General features: G+C 43.6%; 1 protein-coding gene across 2 annotated transcripts in view; it reads left to right on the top strand.

The window, feature by feature from the left end:
• The first annotated feature begins 3,408 nt into the window (after positions 1-3,408).
• The window catches only part of WNK4 (WNK lysine deficient protein kinase 4), a 176,940-nt gene continuing 161,127 nt past the window's right edge, over positions 3,409-19,221 (top strand). For both annotated transcript variants that reach the window (XM_083147518.1, XM_083147519.1), the window contains exon 1: positions 3,409-4,548. In XM_083147518.1, the coding sequence (XP_083003644.1) occupies positions 3,916-4,548 (633 nt within the window). In that variant the 5' untranslated portion in view covers positions 3,409-3,915. The remainder of the gene's footprint in view (positions 4,549-19,221) is intronic.

The raw sequence follows: 19,221 nt of genomic DNA on the forward strand, positions 1-19,221 counted from the left end.
ATGTTAGCTGATTTTACATCATTGGGTGATGGGTATTTAAATACATATAGCCAAGGAGCAGCGGATGATTTGGGCTGCACTGAGATCTGCTCCAAGCTTTCAAAACAAATTGTTTTCCAGCAAGTTAGGCTAGAGGAAGCAATACACAAATACATTGTCAATGGACAAGGGTTTCTTACGCAGGTGGAAAAGACAAGCCAATGAATGCATTGAGGAAGCTGGTTAACTATGCTAAGCCACAAAAGTGTGCGGCACAAACACGTACCTCATCTAGGAGTGTGCCACTGCAGCAGCAGACAGGATGGCAGTTTTAAAAACTAGGCCCCACAAAGCACATAATGGTCAAAAAAGAGGTGCAAGATGGAATTGTCCTTGGGCACTCTCACCCTTATGTTACGTAAATAGGACATGCACACTTTAACAAACCAATCATTTCAGCGACAGGGTCTGCCACACGACTGTGACTAACATGATTGGTTTGTTTGGGCCCCAACAAAAAAAGAAGCAAGTCACCTCTCCCTGCACAAACTGGCTTTATAGAGGCAAGATGCCCACCTCATCCTCCTCCTCTGATTCCTCATCACATCACCATCACATCAGCAGGGAAGGTCAGGCTTTGCAACCACCAACACCCTTGGATTCTCCTTGGGGATTTGTGATACTGGGGCAGATGTATTAAGCCTTAACAAGAGATAAATGCAAGTGTGATAAGGAGAGATAAACGTCCAGCCAATCACCTGCCAACTGCCATGTTACAAGCTGTGTTTGAAAAAAGTCAGTAAGGAGCTGATTGGCTGGATGTTTATCTCTCCCTATCACACTTGAATTTATCTCTTGTTTAGGCTTAATATATCTGCCCCACTGTGTCTTTAGAAGGCTGAGTTGTTTGCTGTCTTTTTGTTGACAGCTTAACTCTCTTTACATTTCTAGGGGCGGGGGAGAGGAGGGCTGTGATCGTCGTGTGAAACTGGACCACTAGTGAAGAACATAGGCCAGGACCTTAGCCGTTCCTTGCCACTCCGTGTGGTAAATGGCATATTGGCAAGCTTACGTTTCTTCTCCAAGGATTTACATTATTTTTTTTCTTAATTGTACTCAACTTTGCCTTTTTGATTTTCACACGCCCTCAACGATGACATTGGGCATTGGCATTGGCAGAAGACGATGGCATTTCATCATCATGTCTTGACTAGTGGCAGCAGCTTCAGCACTTGGAGGAAGTGGTTCTTGTACTATTGGAGACTCCATATTTTGATTCTCCATTATCTTTCTAGAGTGCAGCCACACAGCAGCAGAGACACAGAAAAATGTAAATGGATTATTATTTACGTCAGTAACCCTTATTGTAAAAAAAAGAATGTTTTTTTTATTTTTTAGCACCGATGTGGGGTGTGCACACAGGTGAGACTTGTAGTACCCTGTCCCAGCTAACAGTCACACAGCAGCAGACACAGAAAATTTTAAAAGGATTATTATTAAGGAATTTAAGTCAGTAAACCTTATTGTCCAAAAAAATTAGATTGATTATTTTGCAGCACCGATTATTTTGCAGCATGGGTGTGCACACAGGTGAGGTGAGACTTGTAGTACCCTGTCCCAACTAACAGTCACACAGCAGCAGACACAGAAAAATTGAAAAGGATTATTAGAAGTAAGTAAACCTTATTGTCTAATAAAATTAGATTGAAAAAATGAAAAGGATTATTATTAAGGAATCAGTAACCCCCTTTGTTGTATAATAAAAATAATGGTTTGCAATTTGCAACGATGTGCGGCCTGCACAGGTGAGGTGACATTTGTAGTACTTTCTCCCGGCTTACACACACAGCAGCAGACACAGAAACATTTTAAAGGATTATTAATAAGTCAGTATCAACCCCTTTATTCTAAAATAAAAATGATATTTTGCATTTGCACTGACGTGTGGCCTGCACAGGTGAGGTGAGACTTGTAGTACCCTGTTCCAGCTTAGTCACACAGCAGCAGACACAGAAAAATTGAAAAGGATTATTATTAAGGGATTTGGTGGTAGGGACTGGGAGTAGGACTGGAGGACAGGTAAATTAATCTATATAAGGCACAGGCACAGACTACAGGGATAATTATATAATATACAGCACAGACTCTGTCAGTATACCACCACACTACACTACACTAACACAGTCTCAGCAGGTTGTTACTATCAGCAGTGTAGTAGTTAAAACTACTACACCACGCAGGTTGTCACTTTCAGCAGTGTTGAACTACTACACCACGCAGGTTGAACTTGTCACTATCAGCAGTGTGTTAGTACTAGAGACAACCAAGCAGGTTGTCTCTATCAGCAGTGTAGTAGGTAAAACTACTACACCACGCAGGTTGCACAGCGGGGCGGGAGAGTGAGCACCAGGAAAGACAGCCAGATGTGCACACTGTTAATCTCCTAGACTAGAGTGAACATGGTGCCCGCCCGGCTGTCCTTATATACATATAGTGACGTTGCCTCACGATTTTGCGAGATCCGACAGCGGGCATCGGAAAGGCATAGGGGGGTGTTCGGGGGTGTCCGGATTCCCAGAATCCGGATGCGCTCATCTCTAGTGCCAAATAAATTTGATTGGTTGCCCATAGTAACATCTCATGTGAAATAGAACTCCCATCTTAGAAATTTCCCCCTTTTACTGTAGTTGTTCCAGAACCATGTTGTGATATTTTGGTGTTTATACCACAATAAAAATATTTCCTACATTAAAGGTGTGTACACACGGCAGATACTGCCTTGAGATGCGAGTCCCGCCGCGATCGGGACTCGCATCTCACGGCATGCCAGAGGGGCACAATTGACACTATATAGTGCAGATCTGCTCTATATAGTGTTGCCTGCCCTCTCTATATGGCTGCCGATATGCGCTCACACGGGAGCGCGCATCGGCAGCGCATCTGACCCCCCCCCCGGCTTCCGGGTCAGGGCTTCGCAGGAGCAATGTCATCATTCCGGCATCGCTTTATAATGATAAATGCGCCCCTAAATATTTTCGCTTACCGCAATCAATGTAGTCAAAATCGCATGACTGCGTGCAATATGTCACAAGTGTATGGGTAGCATTAGTGTCTCTTAGCAAGATGTGTGGTGTGCTGAAGATGTATAGTGCTTAAGTTACAGATTTTATGAAATATACATAATATACATAAAAGTTCAGTCTGTTCCCCGTAAAGCCAACTGGCATTCTGTGTGTATGCAGATCACAGTGTCATTCCTTTTAGTACGTCCCATGCTGCCTGTATTGGATAGCTGCTTTTAGGTGTAGTAGTTGCTGCTGTGGCCAGAGGGGAGGGGGCTGAGCATGGCTGGGGGAGGTGTTCCCCATCAGCACGTCAGGGCAGGTCCCACCTCTATGTATACACACACACACACACACTGCAGCAGCAGCCAGTCACATGAACGTAAGATCAGGTTCCCTCTCAGCCGGCCGAAGCTGTCAGTGACTTGGAGACAGAAAAGAGATCCCAGGTGCACACACACACACATGCTGCTTGCACTTTACACAAGTGCCACCTTGTTGCATCTGAAATGACACCAAGAACTGGTATTATACATTAGATGTGGACTTGGTCCTCTGAACAAGAAGATGAAGTTCAGTAGCTGATTTGACAGGTGTGAATGTCCGGCTTTGCATTGCTTTGTGGTGCTCAGCACGAATAAGGGAATATTCCTAGTCAAGACGTACAGAGGCTCTGTTTCTGACACTTGGATTTCGTCCTGTTTAATGCTCATATGCCATAGTGCTCAGTGCCAACGCCATGTGTTAAGTTGCATTCGGTGACCTACAGGTGGGTCCTCGGTTGTTAGATTTACTGGGCACTACAGGTCAGAGCATGGCTGCTCAGTGGTGTTCTTGGTGAGCCAGATTGCCTTGTTGGAGGTAGAGAATAAAGATGTTCGCTTTTGGAGTACCTTCAGCCCAAGCTATGTCTCAGACAGAAGTGGACTTAGCAGGATGTGGCATTTCCTTTGCCTCGGTTCTGCCAGAAGATCCTGCCGAGCTTTCCCCTCTTGCAGCTCTGAGAAGAAGACGACTCTCAGGCAAGGAACCCAGAAGGAACTCTTACCAGTTTAATAGAAGAAGTTCAGCCCAGCTCGAACTACTGGGATATGACCCACCTGGGACATCTTTCTCCTCATGGTCCCCTGAGGAGCCCTCATCATTAGAAGAGAAAGTGGACTCCATCCCTGACATATCTAAGTCTAGCAGCCTCCCATCTCATAACACCCAAGCAGATGGACTGCCATCTCAGGGGACATTAGCCAGCATTGTGGACATTAGCTCAGAATCTGACGATGAGGCCACCAGCCCCAAACGTCCAGCAGTCTCTCCCCCCAAACCTACAGCAGCAGAAAACAGGAGAGAACAGGAGGAAATTGAGGAGAATGAGACCAAAGCGGTGGCCACCTCACCAGATGGGAGATACTTAAAGTTTAACATTGAAATTGGCAGAGGGTCTTTTAAAACAGTTTACAAGGGTCTAGATACAGAAACTACTGTTGAAGTGGCATGGTGTGAGCTTCAGGTAAGTTAGTAAGATCATTTATTTTTATTTTTAATATAATCATGAACTGACAGTGATGCTGAGAACCTGTGTGAACATGGCCTTCTGTATTTCAGTGATACATCTTTCTGTCTAACTGGACACATTATTATTATAGTAAGTAGTGCAATAATAATTAGATGTGATACTGTATGTATTGTTGTATGGTAGTACAGGTTGCAAAATAATTCAACATGTTTCCAGCAAGGCTGTTGACCGCCAGTTTTCGCCTTCCACTGCATTCTCACTAATCGCATATTTATTAACAGTTTCTTATATAGGGTATTTACAAACAGTCAAAGGTATGAGGGCAAGCTTATAACCTATATATAAATTAACATATGCGATTAGTAACGCAAAGGAAGCTCTTGCAATGCGGCTCCAGCGCTGGACTTCCAGGTCTGAGACCCGGGAGTCCCTCTACGTATGCGCAGAGTGATGGGCCCATCAGCGGGGCATGCTGGGAGGGATCCATGATGGTTCCCTCACACAGCGCTGCGGAGAGAAGCCCATATAGCAAAAGCAGGCGATACCCTCCGCAGTGCTGCCCCGGCGGAGGGGGGTTTAGAGCATTTTCATATTAGTGCATCCCGCCCGTGGTCCTTTTGCATATGATATATTGTATGCAATCTCATTCTCTGCTGCTCAGAGGTCGGACACGCAGCAAATCCTATCTTCAACTCTGATCCGATGTGCACGGGACCGCGCATCGTAACAGCTGTCAAACACATGCAATTGGGTAACTTATCGGTCAGTTTCTCGTCCTGATCTGTTGGAATCGGGTGAAAAGTTGCCACATCGAACTAGTGTATGGCCAGCTTTAAACTCACTATATCTGCTTAAATTGTACAGTGAGGTCACTATGAAACTGCTGTGAATGCAGAATGCATAACTGAGAAAATGCTTTATTGCCTAGCTGCTGTAATAAAGCAGGTGGCTCCAGTTTCACTTTTCCTGTACCAATCATGTCAATCATTACGATACTGAACATTGGATATATGAGTTTGACAATGGCTGCCATAGTGTCCTTTGCACCTAGTACAGTGCTGGTACAAGTTTGTAATGATTATGACAACCACTGGCGTATTTATAATGGGTGCAATGTGTGAGGTGCACATGGGCCCCCTCCAGCGTCCCACATAGGTAGCAGCAGTGCTACAAAAATCACTGTTATGCGCATACGCAGTAAGAAAGTCACTGGGAAAAACGGTAACTACACCATATTGCCAGAGACCCGGGCATGTGCAGTAGATTCTAGGGCAGAGCTAAGGTCCCCAAGTTCCCAGAGTCTACAGCGCTGCCAGATAGAGCGGAGGGAGGCCAGATGGAGTGTGCACACAGGCCTTCTCCTCACTAGAAGCTCCCCTGATGGCATGTTAAAGGCCAAGCTACTGATAGCAACAGGCCACTTGCATGTGCAGACTGCAAACAGGTGATCAGACACATTTATTTCCCCCCAGGAGCATTTGGTCGAGTTGAGTTCAACTTTGCATCATAGAAATATTATAGAGGGCATCAATACTATTCCTATTGGGGTAGAGATATTACACTGCACTGCAATGCTTTCTGGTCATTCTTATTTTAGGAACTCTGAGATCAGTTGTTAGTAGTGCCAGGATGTTTTGAATAATTCAGTGCTGCCTTTATGTCTGTACTCAGTCTGTATCTGTTGCCCACAGAAGATTCATATATATCTCATTTCTGTGCCCAGTCTGCATTTATTGTATCAACAGAGTAGAATTTACAGAGGGTTTTTCTTCCATGCTGTTGATCCTCTAAATGTAGTTTCAGGACAATGATGTAAATGTAGGCGTCTGAGTTACTAGTTAAGCACGTTTCACATATCTATTCTTACACATAACTTTCTTTTTAATGGATCTATATCATTCCTCTGCTGCATCTCCATATACAGTGTTGTATTCTCCCCATTATCTCCTGCATCCTCCCAGGTGAATATTGGGGGTTGTTCTGATTCACTCGGAAAGGCACAATCACTCTTTAATGGACAAAACCATGTGCACTGCAGGTGGGGCTGATGTAACCTGTGCAGAGAGAGTTAGATTTGGGTTTGGTTTGTACTTCAAACTGATATCTATATTGCAGTGTAAACATAAAGCAGACAGTATTTACCCTGCACAGAAACAATGAAAAACACAAATCTAACTCTCTCTGCACACGTTACATCAGCCCCACCTGCAGTGCACATGGCTTTGTCCATTAGAGAGTGATTGTGCCTTTCTGAGTGAATCAGAATAAACCCCATTGCCTTCTGAATAATGTTGCTGTAATGTGTGAAGAAAGCAAATGTATATAGCTACAACCATGTTGGTGACTCCACCATACTGTGAGTAAGTTTGTTTTCTATAAATTAAGGAAATAAATAAGGATGATGAGCACACTTGCCTATTCTCCCAGACTGGTCAGGAGGCTCACGAAAATCAGGTTTGCCTCCCGGCCCCCCCGGAAAGGGGGGGAAGTCCACCGCATGCCCCCGGTTACAGTTAGGCACTTAGAAATTGGGGTCAGCCTTAGGCTGCGCGGTGGTGGGGTTTGGGTTAGACCAGGCCTGGCTCTCCAGATGTTGTCAAACTACAAATCGCATCATGCCTTGCCACAGTTTTGCTATAAGGGAGTGTTAAAACTGTGGCAAGGCATGCTGGGATTTGTAGTTTCACAACATCTGGAGAGCCACAGATTGGCCTGTCCTGGGTTAGACTGTGGGGTGGGAGGGTAAAGCCCCATACACACTAGAGCAGGGCTGGGCAACACCGGCCCTCCAGATGTTGATGAACTACACATCCCAGGATGCTTTGCATTAGTTTTGCTATGTGGCCATGCTGAAACTGGTGCAAGGCATGCTGGGATGTGTAGTTCATCAACATCTGGAGGGCCGGTGTTGCCCAGCCCTGCACTAGAGGATATATTAACCCTTTGAGTGCCAACGTCTATATAAGAGATGTTCAGAATATTTACTAAAAATGCCAGGATTGCTCACATTTGTTATATAAATTCAAATAAAAATGTTGTTTAAAAAAAAAAAAACATTACAGATCATTATGATGAATAAAAATGTTTTTTTTTACCTAATATGACAGATTCACTTGGCACTCAAAGAGTTAAAAGATATTGCTCAGAAATGACCTTCTGAGCTATATCCTTTAAACGTCATCTAGTGTGTACCTCCCGTCTACAGGGCATGCGGATCAATTTTTGCTATATAGCCAACAACCCGCATATTCAGCGGGTCACGGGACGTCACTGAACAATATTTTTTTTACCAATATCATTCAGTGTGTACACTCAATTAACCCAGCCGCGGCCAATATTGTTACCTACAGTATATGGGCCCTGAGCAGGATTGTCTAGTGTGTATTGGGCTTTAGAAGCACAACAGTAAGGTAAGTATACTTACTGGATCCCTCTATCAGGGTGCTGGCACCTGTACAAAAGCCACAAACTACAGTATGAGACGGTCATTCCAGTTTCACTTACAATAATACAATCCCATAACACTTAATTTTTAGCATAGATACTATGCAGGCATTAAAATAATGACATTCTGGGGCATATGCAATTGGCCCCTGACCGCTGGCACCTATAGGTATCCCCAACAAGCAGTCCTCAGAGACTCGGGTCCAGAAACTCAGCCATGTGTTATTCCCCTAAAATAGGTAATGTACCTCATAGTGAAAAAAATAAAAAAAAAGTCTGTAATAGGAAAGCCTGCTAATACCTGTATAATGTGGTAAATTAGCGTCCCTAATAAGATACTGCCCTCTATATGAATCAAATCCAATTAATTGTTGCTCCGTCCTATACATACAAGGCAATCATCTTGTAGAGCAGTGGCAAACTTTAGAGTCCAAAGTATTGTTCAGTTGTCTGGTCCTTCGTACACTCTACATGATGTGCATAACATGAGATAGAATGAGATGGGATGATGCAAGGACAGATGTGTGTAAACACTAGATTGGGGGTGCACACTATTTTATAGGATGGTCATGCAGATTGGTTGAAAGTACCAGTACTGTAACAGGGTGCCGTTGTGGCTTGTGCTTCACCCACCCCTGTGCGGCCCTCATGCCGTCATAACTAATCACTCGAGGGGGTGGGTAGGGGGTGTCTATTTGGATTGCTCACAAGCTGCTGCCCAGAATGTCATACAGACGATTTAAGCAGCAGCATCTTTCTCATGGCACTAGGGGAGGAGGCACAAAATCTCTCCCTACACAGTTCAGCCATGAGCAGCCAAGTTGTGTTCTCATAGAGTTTTTTTTATAATGGATGGAACAGGGGACCCACTCTAGTGCCACTTCTATGTTATATAATTGCACCGGAGGCTTCTAGAGGGGTGTGGTATAGGGTTCCGACAGTCGGGATCCCGACCATCACTATCCCGACGTCGGGATCCCGACTGGCCGGACTCAGACAGAGTGGCGAGCGCAACAAAGCTCCTTGCGGGTTCACTGCGCTCGCCGTGCTGCGGGCACTGTGGCTCGATACGCTCGTCACCTATTCTATTCTCCCTCTATGGGGGTCATGGACCTCTACAAGGGAGAATAGCCAGTGGCTTTCGGGAACCCGTCTGTAGGTGTTTTAACAGTCGGGATCCTCCCTTACTGAATCTCATACTTCATGTGCTATTAGCAGCTCACACAGCACTTCTGAGCCCATGCACTTTTTTCCCTTATTATGCTCCCCTTTTCTTTCCTTTACAACAGTGGTTCCCAACCCTGGTCCTCAAGTACCCCCAACATTGCACATTTTCCACCATGTCTCCACACAGAATCAGAGGCAAAATAATTAGCTCCACCTGTGCATCTTTTAAAATGTGACTGAATAATCTGTGCACCTGCTGGGTGACCTGGAAAACGTGCACTGTTGGGGGAACTTGAGGACCAGGGTTGGAAACCACTGCTTTATAATAATGTGAAAGACAACAATAGATCATTTCTGATCTCTTGTGGGTTAAGACATTGACCCCTTCTGCCTGGGCTGTGAAGATGATCTTTGTACCCGATGTGCCTCAATAGTGAATAGGTACTAGTAGTTCCTTCCAATTACTGCATACATACATGATAATGTCAAAACCGTACAAGCTTGTTTTGGCTTGTACTTAAAAGAAAAATATCATCTGCCTTTCAACAGTATGTTGGTGCTCCGATCCAAGGCTGACTGCTAGGGTTGTCGGTATGTCAGGGGTTTGTGGAACGACAATGTATACAAAATATGATATGACTCCATAATCACCTTTCACATTTCTATTTACAGCATAATGTTGTACATAAAGAATTGGCCCTTATTCTGGTTGACTTGCAAGTCTGTGAGTCCCCCAGAAGCCGCCTGTAGAATGGCAGTCTGCTCGCCCCCCCCCCCCCCCCCTTTTGCACGCTGGGTTCATTCGCACGGCCTGCAAATGGATGTTTAATATAAACATCCATTAGCAGGCTATGTGGAAACACCCACATCATTAGATGCTCGCCGACCATCTAATAATGTGGTGAGTGCACACATAAAACTAAAGTGACTCTCAGGTCACTTAGATATGCGTGTACACTCCACAGGTAATGGGTGGGCAGCTGACATCCAGTGATGTCAGCTGCCCACCCCAGGACACCCACATCAAGGGCCGATTACCATGGGAACGCCCAGGTGTTTTCACTGGGTGTTCCCATAGGCGCAACTATCTGCAGCCGCCCCCCCCCCCCCCCCCCCCCCCCCACAGTCTTGGGTGCATACGCCCAGGAAGCACCCCGTTCGCCATGGCGGCATGCACCCGGCATATGCACGTGCGCAGATATGCACATACGCACCACATTGGTCCCCCGTATGAACGGACCAGAATAAGGTCCATTGTGTGTCCATTGTTGTATATAAATATGTGTACAGTTCAACTAGCCAAAATGTATACTGTTTACAATACAGTATTTTCCTGGGAGTTTTTTTCGTTAACTGGAATCTATATTTTAATGACAAGCAGGTAATGGTTTGCCTCATAAGGGTGTTTATTTACTTATGTTCAGGTTTATTGAAGTAGAGATGTTGCCCAAACTGAAGGGCCCTACATACGCAGAGATGTGTGCCAGAGATACATAACGGGAGATTCAGCACAAGAGATTTCACTAATTGGCTCATTTCAGACAATGAGCCACATACAGAGAGATTTGTGTCAGAGATTCAAATTGGGAGATTCAGCACGGGAGATCTCAAATCTGTCACGACTGGACATTGTGCAGCTGGCTACTCTGGATGTGCCTGCCCAGACTGCGCTATATATATATATATATATATATATATATATATATACACACAGTATATATATATATATATATATATATATATATATATATATACACACACAGTATATATATATATATATATATATATATACATATATACATACACATACATAGTGTATATATATATATATATATACATATATATATATATATATACATATATATATATATATATACATATATATATATACACACAGTATATATATATATGCATACACAGTTTAATAGTTTTAGTCCCCCATATAAAAAGTTTAATCGTTGGTGGTATAGTGTGGCATCCCCCTCTCCCCTCAACCGTTGGTGGCACAGTGTAAAAAAAAAAAAAAGAATATACTTACCAACTCCGTTGTCTTCCAGCGTCGCGTCCTCTCACTGCAGCTTCCATCTGACTGCAGAGGGCGGGCGCGGCACCCGGCAGGTCCAGGAAGCGTCTCTGCTGGGCTCCGGCGGCGAGGCTTCCAGGCGGCGGGGCTTCCAGGCGGCGGCAGCGGGGCTTCCAGGCGGCGGCGGCGGCGGGGCTTCCAGGCGGCGGCGGCGGGGCTTCCAGGCGGCGGCGGCGGGGCTTCCAGGTCGGTGGCAGCGGGGCTTGACAGTCACAGTCACCGGCATGACAGTCGCTCAGATGGCCCTGCTCATCCCCGCGCCACACATGCGGGAGATGAGCAGGAGCTTCTGAGCGACTGTTATGAATTGACTGACCGGGCCATTCTGAATCTTGTGCAGATTCAGAACGGCGGGGGCGCGCATGTAAATCGCTGTGTGGGCTATATACACAGCGATTTACATGCATTTTCAGGCATTTTCTGAGCGATTTAGTAAAATCGCTCAGAAAGTGCCTGCAAATTGTGCTGTGTGTGGGGGCCATAAGCAATCCAATTCTGTTATCTTTTAGAAGATGTTAGATATATGATATGATAAATAGAATCTTTGTTGCTATGGACAATATCTCCACTTCTATAAACCTGCACTTTAATAAATGCAATCCCAGATATTCTACAGTGGTTGCTTTGTGGGTTGCCTGTATATACAGTATATATATATATATATATATATATATATATATATATAATTTTTTTTTATCAATTGACCCCAACTGTCACCTATTCCCAAAGATGAAAGAGCACCTTAAGGGTCAACACTTCAACTCTGACAACGAGGTGAAAGCTGCCATTATACCTGTCTTTGCTGACTGGGCTGAATAATACTGTCATACAAGAAAAATTTCAGTATTCAACGCAGCCCCCTCATACGCCAATTTCCCCTCGCTCCATTTTTTGAGTGAGGGGGGATTGGCGTATGCAGCTCCTGAACCAGGGAGACTCGCGGCTAAATACAGCGAGTTTTCTGCAGTAGCCGCGGGTCTCACTGTTTTGGGGAATTCTCGCCGTCCTGTAACAGCGAGGATTTCCCCAGAACATTGAATAGAGCGAGCAGCTGGTTCGGGGGTTAAACAGCGAGGATCGCTGGTTTTCTGCAATCCTCGCTGTTTAACCCCCTCGCCGGCCACATTTAATACCTGCCATTGTGTAGGTCACACTCGACCGCCGTGACCCTGTCCTGTTCTCAGTCAGCTCGACCGAGAACGTGCAGGTGGGATTTTGACTGTCTGTAAATACACTGTTTTGTTGTATCACTGTCTGCTATTGTAAAGCGCAACGGAATATGCTGCGCTATACAAGAAACTGTTAATAAATAAAATAATAAATAATTCAATGTCCCGCCTGCAGTTGGACGAGAAGGGAGCGTGGCTGCGAGTTGTGGCCGGGAAGAGGCAAGCTGCAGCCAGCAGCTCGTCACCTGCTGGCCGTCCTCGGCAGAACGAGCCCGACAGCTTGTGAAGTCGGGCTCATTCTGCCGAGATACCCTGCTCAATGCTGTCAGAGAAGACAGCATTGAATAGGGCCCGGCGACCATCTCCCCCGTGGGGAGATGGTCGCCGGCGATTGGAGTTTCTGGTTGAATGTTTGGGGTTTCTGGTTGAATGCTCCGTATTGCTATGGTGTGGGCATGTTTGGGGTTTCTGGTTGAATGCTCTGTATCGCTATGGTGTGCCTGAGGATAATACTGGATAATATCTTTAAGCCCTGCCAAGCCCCAGTTCCCACCAAATACTCCTGTTCCTATTGTTACTGTTATTACATCATTGTCTGCATAAATTTACTGGTTTTTATATAGTTGACCGTGTTTTGTCTGGTGTTAAATTCTGTATATGAAGTTGTCAATTTTTCATTGTCTACTTCTGTTATGTTCTTACTATTTTATCATTTATCTGGTTTTTCTTTGTCCTTTTCTGTATGTTTGTACATTTTCTTGCTATTCAAAAACATTCACTAAACATGCTCTATTTAAAACATCTCCCAATGCAACATACTGTGTAGCGATGGCAATCTCATCATTTCCTGAAACCCTGAGCCGCCTTACTGTGACACGAACCATCTGTGAGATGCTGTGCAGGGAAAGTATTGATATTCCGCGCTATTGTATTTGTATTCTTTGTTATATGTTTGGGGGAGGAGACAAGTTTCTCTCCATTTGCAGTGGAAAGACATATATTTAATATATAACTGTATAAAAGTTGATAGAACCTATCAAATTTGCAAGCATTGCTCTATTTTCTAAGCTTGATTACCTACCTCTTTTCCAAAAACCTGCAGCATGTTTTTGGCACGCACGCAACTCAGAAAATATATTAACTTAAAAGTGCTTTAGGTAAATGTGCCTCTTAGTGCAACCCTAGGCACTAATTCCTTTGAAACATGCTCAGCCACTTCAAAACAAGTTTGGTTAGAGTCCATCAGTCTCATTTAATGTTATTTTTACCAAGCTTTGTTTATGAACATACTATAAATAAATATTTTATAAATATACTATATATAACATATGGTGTATTTATATAGCACTAACGAAAGCTGAGTTTGCATAACTGGTTTGTATTAGCATAAATTATTCATCTACCTTATTAACAGATGTCAAATACTTTTAAGGCAAAGAGTTGAATTTGTTTGGTCACGAGTTCCACGTCAAGGGGGTAAATGTAATAGGTTCCAGAAGCTGGAGATGAGGGAGTTTGTCCGAGAATGGCCATATTTTTAAATGGGTAATGATTTACAAGGCAAAACCCGGTTGGTTATGCCTTCTAAGTGATTGTCACTTTAAAAAAATGCTGTACCTGGACAAACTCCAGCACCTCTGGCTTCTTGCACTTTCCCTCTTTACCTTCGCACTTTCTTGCACTTTTCATTAACCCCCAGAACTTGAATTACATTTCCAGTAGTCTCTAAGGCCCAGATGTACTAAGCTTAAAAAGTGATAAAATGGAGAGTGATAAACAGCCAGCCAATCAGCTCCTACCTGCTATGTCACAGGCTGTGTTTGAAAAATGAGAGTCAGGAGCTGATTGGCTGGCTGTTTATCACTCTCCATTTTATCACTTTTGAAGCTTGATACATCTGGCCCTAAAGCTGGATACACATAAGACTGCACTCCAAACGATGTGGTATCACTCATGAGTTCCTTTGAGCTCCCTGACAAACAAAATTGTGCATACACACTGAGCGATTTTACAAACGATATCGTATGTGCCACATCCAGGAGTATAGCTATCATTGTGGATATCCTCAGATTGAGCTACATGTACGGATGACAGAGGACATTGTTAGAAACTCATGGGAGCATGCATCATTAATGATATAGTGCGTACACTCAGATCGTCTAGTGCAGAGGTTCCCGACCCTGGTCCTCAAGTACCCGCAACAGTGTATGTTTTCTAGGTCTCCAAACAGAATCACAGGCAAAATTATTTGCTCCACCTGTAGATCTTGTAAAATGTGTCTGATTAATGAGTGCACCTGTGAACCTGACGGGAGACCTGGAAAACATGCACTTTCTGGGGTACTTGAGGGTTGGGAATCACCGGTCTAGTGTGTACGCACAGAAAGGGTTATCAATACTTATTCATGGACCTCTTGACACTCAACCTGCTTTAATATTCTAATTCAAGAGTGTTAAATAACAAATACTAATAACAGTAATGTAGGTAACTGAATCATATGATTGTATGTTGTATTCAAGTGATTAGGCTATAAAAACATTTAATTCCAGTGAACAAAAGTCGCAGCACTGCATGTAAGTGCACACCATTACCAACTTGTAAAAGTGCTGTCATTACCGAATTGTGAAAGTGCCGATATTTCACTCATCAGTGGTGAACGGCAAGCTTTACACTCACAAGGTTTTATTGCTTACATTTGGGGGAGGGGGGTTATTTCTGCAGTGACTATTAACAATTCTACAGTTTGCGCTGTGATTTGAAAGTACTGGGATATAAAATGTGTGCTCCTTTATTAGAATGCTAGTAAGAGATTTACAAAGTATTTAAGAACAGTTAAGCTGATTTTTTTCCTTTAAATCTCTAATGATATTATGTGTCTCCAGTTTGCATTCCGTGTGGCAGAACACTAGAGCCCATCTAGCAGGCAGCGCTGGACAGACTCTCAGTGATGCATTCTGTTACATACTATATATAGGCCTGTCAGTGCTGCCATGCGTAGAATATATATTGTGCACACACCAGGCACGTGTCATGGGGTACTCTGACACCGCGACATGGTAGACAACTAAACTCTCTGAGCTGCTGTCCCCTAGTGCAGGACATTTCCATTTATTTCATCACTCTTTCCTTCCATTAAAAGACATTTTTAAAAAAGGACTTAATTTCCTTTTAATTACTATCACTAACTGAGGCAGTCAGTAATAAGTCACATCCTGTAGAGTGAAACTGTGTATGGAAACACAGTGGTTCCCATATGTCCTTGAGATGGAGCCTAATGTTTGCTTTTATCTGTAAAATTATATCCATATTAATCTAGTTCCACAGACAGGAAATGTGTCAGATTTGCAGAGAAGCGTATTTATAAAAATGTCATAACTGCTCATGGAGTTAAAATCAGCAGCGATGTGAGTGTTGGGAATCCATGAGTGCCATGTTCGTTTACCATCATCCATTAGACTTTCTTAAACTGGGTGTGGTATGGAATACTGACTGTTGGTACTCCACTAGGGAGGGGCTAGCACACAAAAGTCACTTGCGGGATCGGTGGCTTGCTCACGACCCCCACGAGGGAGAACAGCCCATGCTGGTCGGATGGCGACTGTCGGGCAGTCAAATAATTAGGATTTTGACATTGGTATACCCCTTAAACTCACTTGTAGGGAAAAAAGAACAGGTGCTGGAACTTTCTACTGGACTCTGCCATCCTGCCCTACTTCCCAGGCTTGTTGTTGTTGATTGTAAGATGTCATAGTGTTTCAGCGGGGAGAATACATATACCAGGGACATGAAAGGTAGACAAAATCTTGACCTTTAAATGTTAGCCAGCTGCTTTGCTATGAGAGTGTCAGGCGTCCTCTTTAAGGACCAGATGTATCAAGCTTCAAAATGTGATAAAATTGAGAGTGATTAACAGCCAGCCAATCAGCTCGTACCTGTCATTTTTTAAACCTTGCCTGTAACATGGAAGTTAGTAGCCGATTCGCTGGCTGTTTATCACTGTACATTGTATCACTTTTTGAAGCTTCATACATCCGGCCCTTAATGTAAAAGACAGGTCTGGATACCAGGGCATAAGGTGCTGTTTCTAGTCCTAATATAACGGATGGTGATTTTGATGTACGTAGAACATGACAAAAACATCTTCGAAGAATGGATCTGAGGTTCTTTAATAGTGATGAATGCAACTTAGTTACAGAATTGTAGTAATATATCATCATCTAATGTCAAACTTATTCAATAGAGGGGAAATGAATAGACATTGCAGATACTGCCAATCACATTTGAGTTACTCACCGATGGCATGGCTCAGCATTTCTGTCCCCTATGAACCTTAGTCAAGACAGCAACAAAGTGCAAATTGTATACAGCATCCAAAGAGAATCTAGTTACCCAATGTCAAAGATAGGACATGCCTGCCTTACAGTCTATTTCCATTATTACCTGTTTTTCCCTGCTCTGTTCATTCTGCATTACTAAAGGTGCCCATACACTGCTGCGATGTCTCGCAGCAGTGTACGGACACCCGGCAGCCTGCAAGCCGCCGGGACCTTTGCGATCCGTTGTGATGGATCGCATGCGTCCCTGCTTCCCCGCCACCTCGCCGTCATGAGGGAGGTCCCAGAACGAGTGGTTGGACGGCCAGCCCGCCTGACCACCTGGTCGGGTCCGATGCGCACGGGACCGCACATCGCACCCAACTGCATGTTAGGGACAGACTATTTGGTCCGATTTAACGGGCTGATTGTTGGCAATCGGCTGAAATCAGACCAAATCGCCTCAGTGTATGGGCACCTTAAGGATGGACTGTCCCACAGGGGTAGGGATCAGGATCCAGATTGTACATTTTAGTATATATTATAGAAATGTTATCTTAGAATGTACATGGCTATGGTATATTGTCTACAGTGCATTGCAGTACACTACAGATTAGTACATTATCATGCAGTATTTACTATATATATATTGATGAAGGGGCCCAGCCCGTGCACTTTCTAATGGTTAGTTAAGCCTCTGTGGCAGCTGACCACACCTTTTTCCAAATCTTCATACATTCAGATTTATTAGCAAATTCTTCTCTGTCTTTCCCCGCTACCTACTTTCCTTCCTGCATGTATCCTGCCTTCTCTGCAACCAGTATACGCTCCACCTCTGCTGTCATCCATGCTGCTTTGTTCTATGCACACTATCTGCATTTCACCATCCACCCTTATCCCCAAAATACATTATTTTCAATCTGCTTCCAATATGCGGTGCAGTCTTTGTAATATCCTAGTCTCAAACTCCATCTCCTGTTTAATCCCTTCAATCTGTTATTTAACACCTCCCTTCTCATTACTGCAGGTCCAATATCTCTTTCACAGTTACTGAAGTTCTACTAGGAACCATAGCATGATCACCAATAGCTTTTAAAAGGCCCATACACACTGGGCAACTTTGAACTGAAAGCAGCAGAAGCAGTTGTGTCTATTGAGCTGCTTTTTATTGTGTACGGGGCAGCTTTGAGCGGTGAGCACTGATTTGCTGCTCGTCTGCTGGTATTACCGGCTGATTAGCAACAGGGTGAACGGCTTTCAAAAGCATCCTGCTATTTAAAGTCATCCATCCCCGAGAAAATTGCTCAGTGTGTATGCACCGGGGGATTTTTAGACCTGCGATTTTTCCTATCATCACTGTCCATACACGCTGGGCAAAATTGCCCAGTGTGTATGGACCTTTTAAAGCATTGTGCTTTTAGGCAGGAAAAAAGGTGCGTGCGCAGATAACTGTGCGCATATAAAGACCTTCATATATTGAAATCTTAAATAAGGATTGCCATCATATTCAAATTGTCATCAAATTAGCAGAAACACCTGCTTTTATTTATCGTCACTTGTCGCATGGAGCAACTTGAAGTGAAGTATTACTACAAGACATCATTTTTTTATTTATTTTTTTATTCCTCAATAAACTAATGTACTGACATTAGTTATTTGCAGGACCAGACAAGTGGTACTGGGCTGACGGTCAGTACTGGAATGTAAACAGGAATACTCATGGATTTGGCTGAGTGTGTTAAGAGAGATATGTCTACAGAAAGTAAAATGCAAGATTCAGGGGGAGAGGTAGTAAACCTCAGAGATGGAGATAAAATACCAACCAATCAGTAACTAACTACCATGTCACAGGCTGTGTCTGGAAAATTACAGGAGCTGATTGGTTGTACTTTATCTCCACTTTATATCACTTTCCAAGGCTGCCCCAGAATAATGAAGCAGCTCTTTAACCAAGTAGCCAGTTTTCAGGGACACTGCCAATTGAGTTTTTTTTTTTTTAAACTGGAAGTGTTCCTATTTTCCATTATTGATCAATAGCACATTATAGTTTTATTGTAAAAATCAAATACAGCTCTTTCCATTTATTTTTGATATTAAAAGTATTTCAAAAGTATTTCAAATTTTATAAACAATTATAACAATTATATAGAGCACACATATTCCGCAGCACTTTACAGAGAATATTTTGAACATCAGTGCCACTCAGCAGGGAAGGAAGCCTGGAAATGTTTTCACATATTTGCAACTATGGGATAGTACATGGGATAGTACGTTGTTGTTGTTGTTAATAATACACCTATTGCAAAGCTTTTGTCAGTAAGGGTTAAACAGAGATCAGGCCTCACTGGAAACAGTAATGCCAGAAAGTCTTCCCCACCCACAATCCTTGTGTTATACTGCAGAGCTCCGCAGGGCGAACATCTCACACTGTCCACAAAACTATCCAAACAAAGATATAAATAGACACTCGTTATATACTGACGCTCAGGGT

This window comes from Crinia signifera, chromosome 6, assembly GCF_055691185.1.
Source record: "Crinia signifera chromosome 6, ASM5569118v1, whole genome shotgun sequence".
NCBI lineage: Eukaryota > Metazoa > Chordata > Amphibia > Anura > Myobatrachidae > Crinia > Crinia signifera.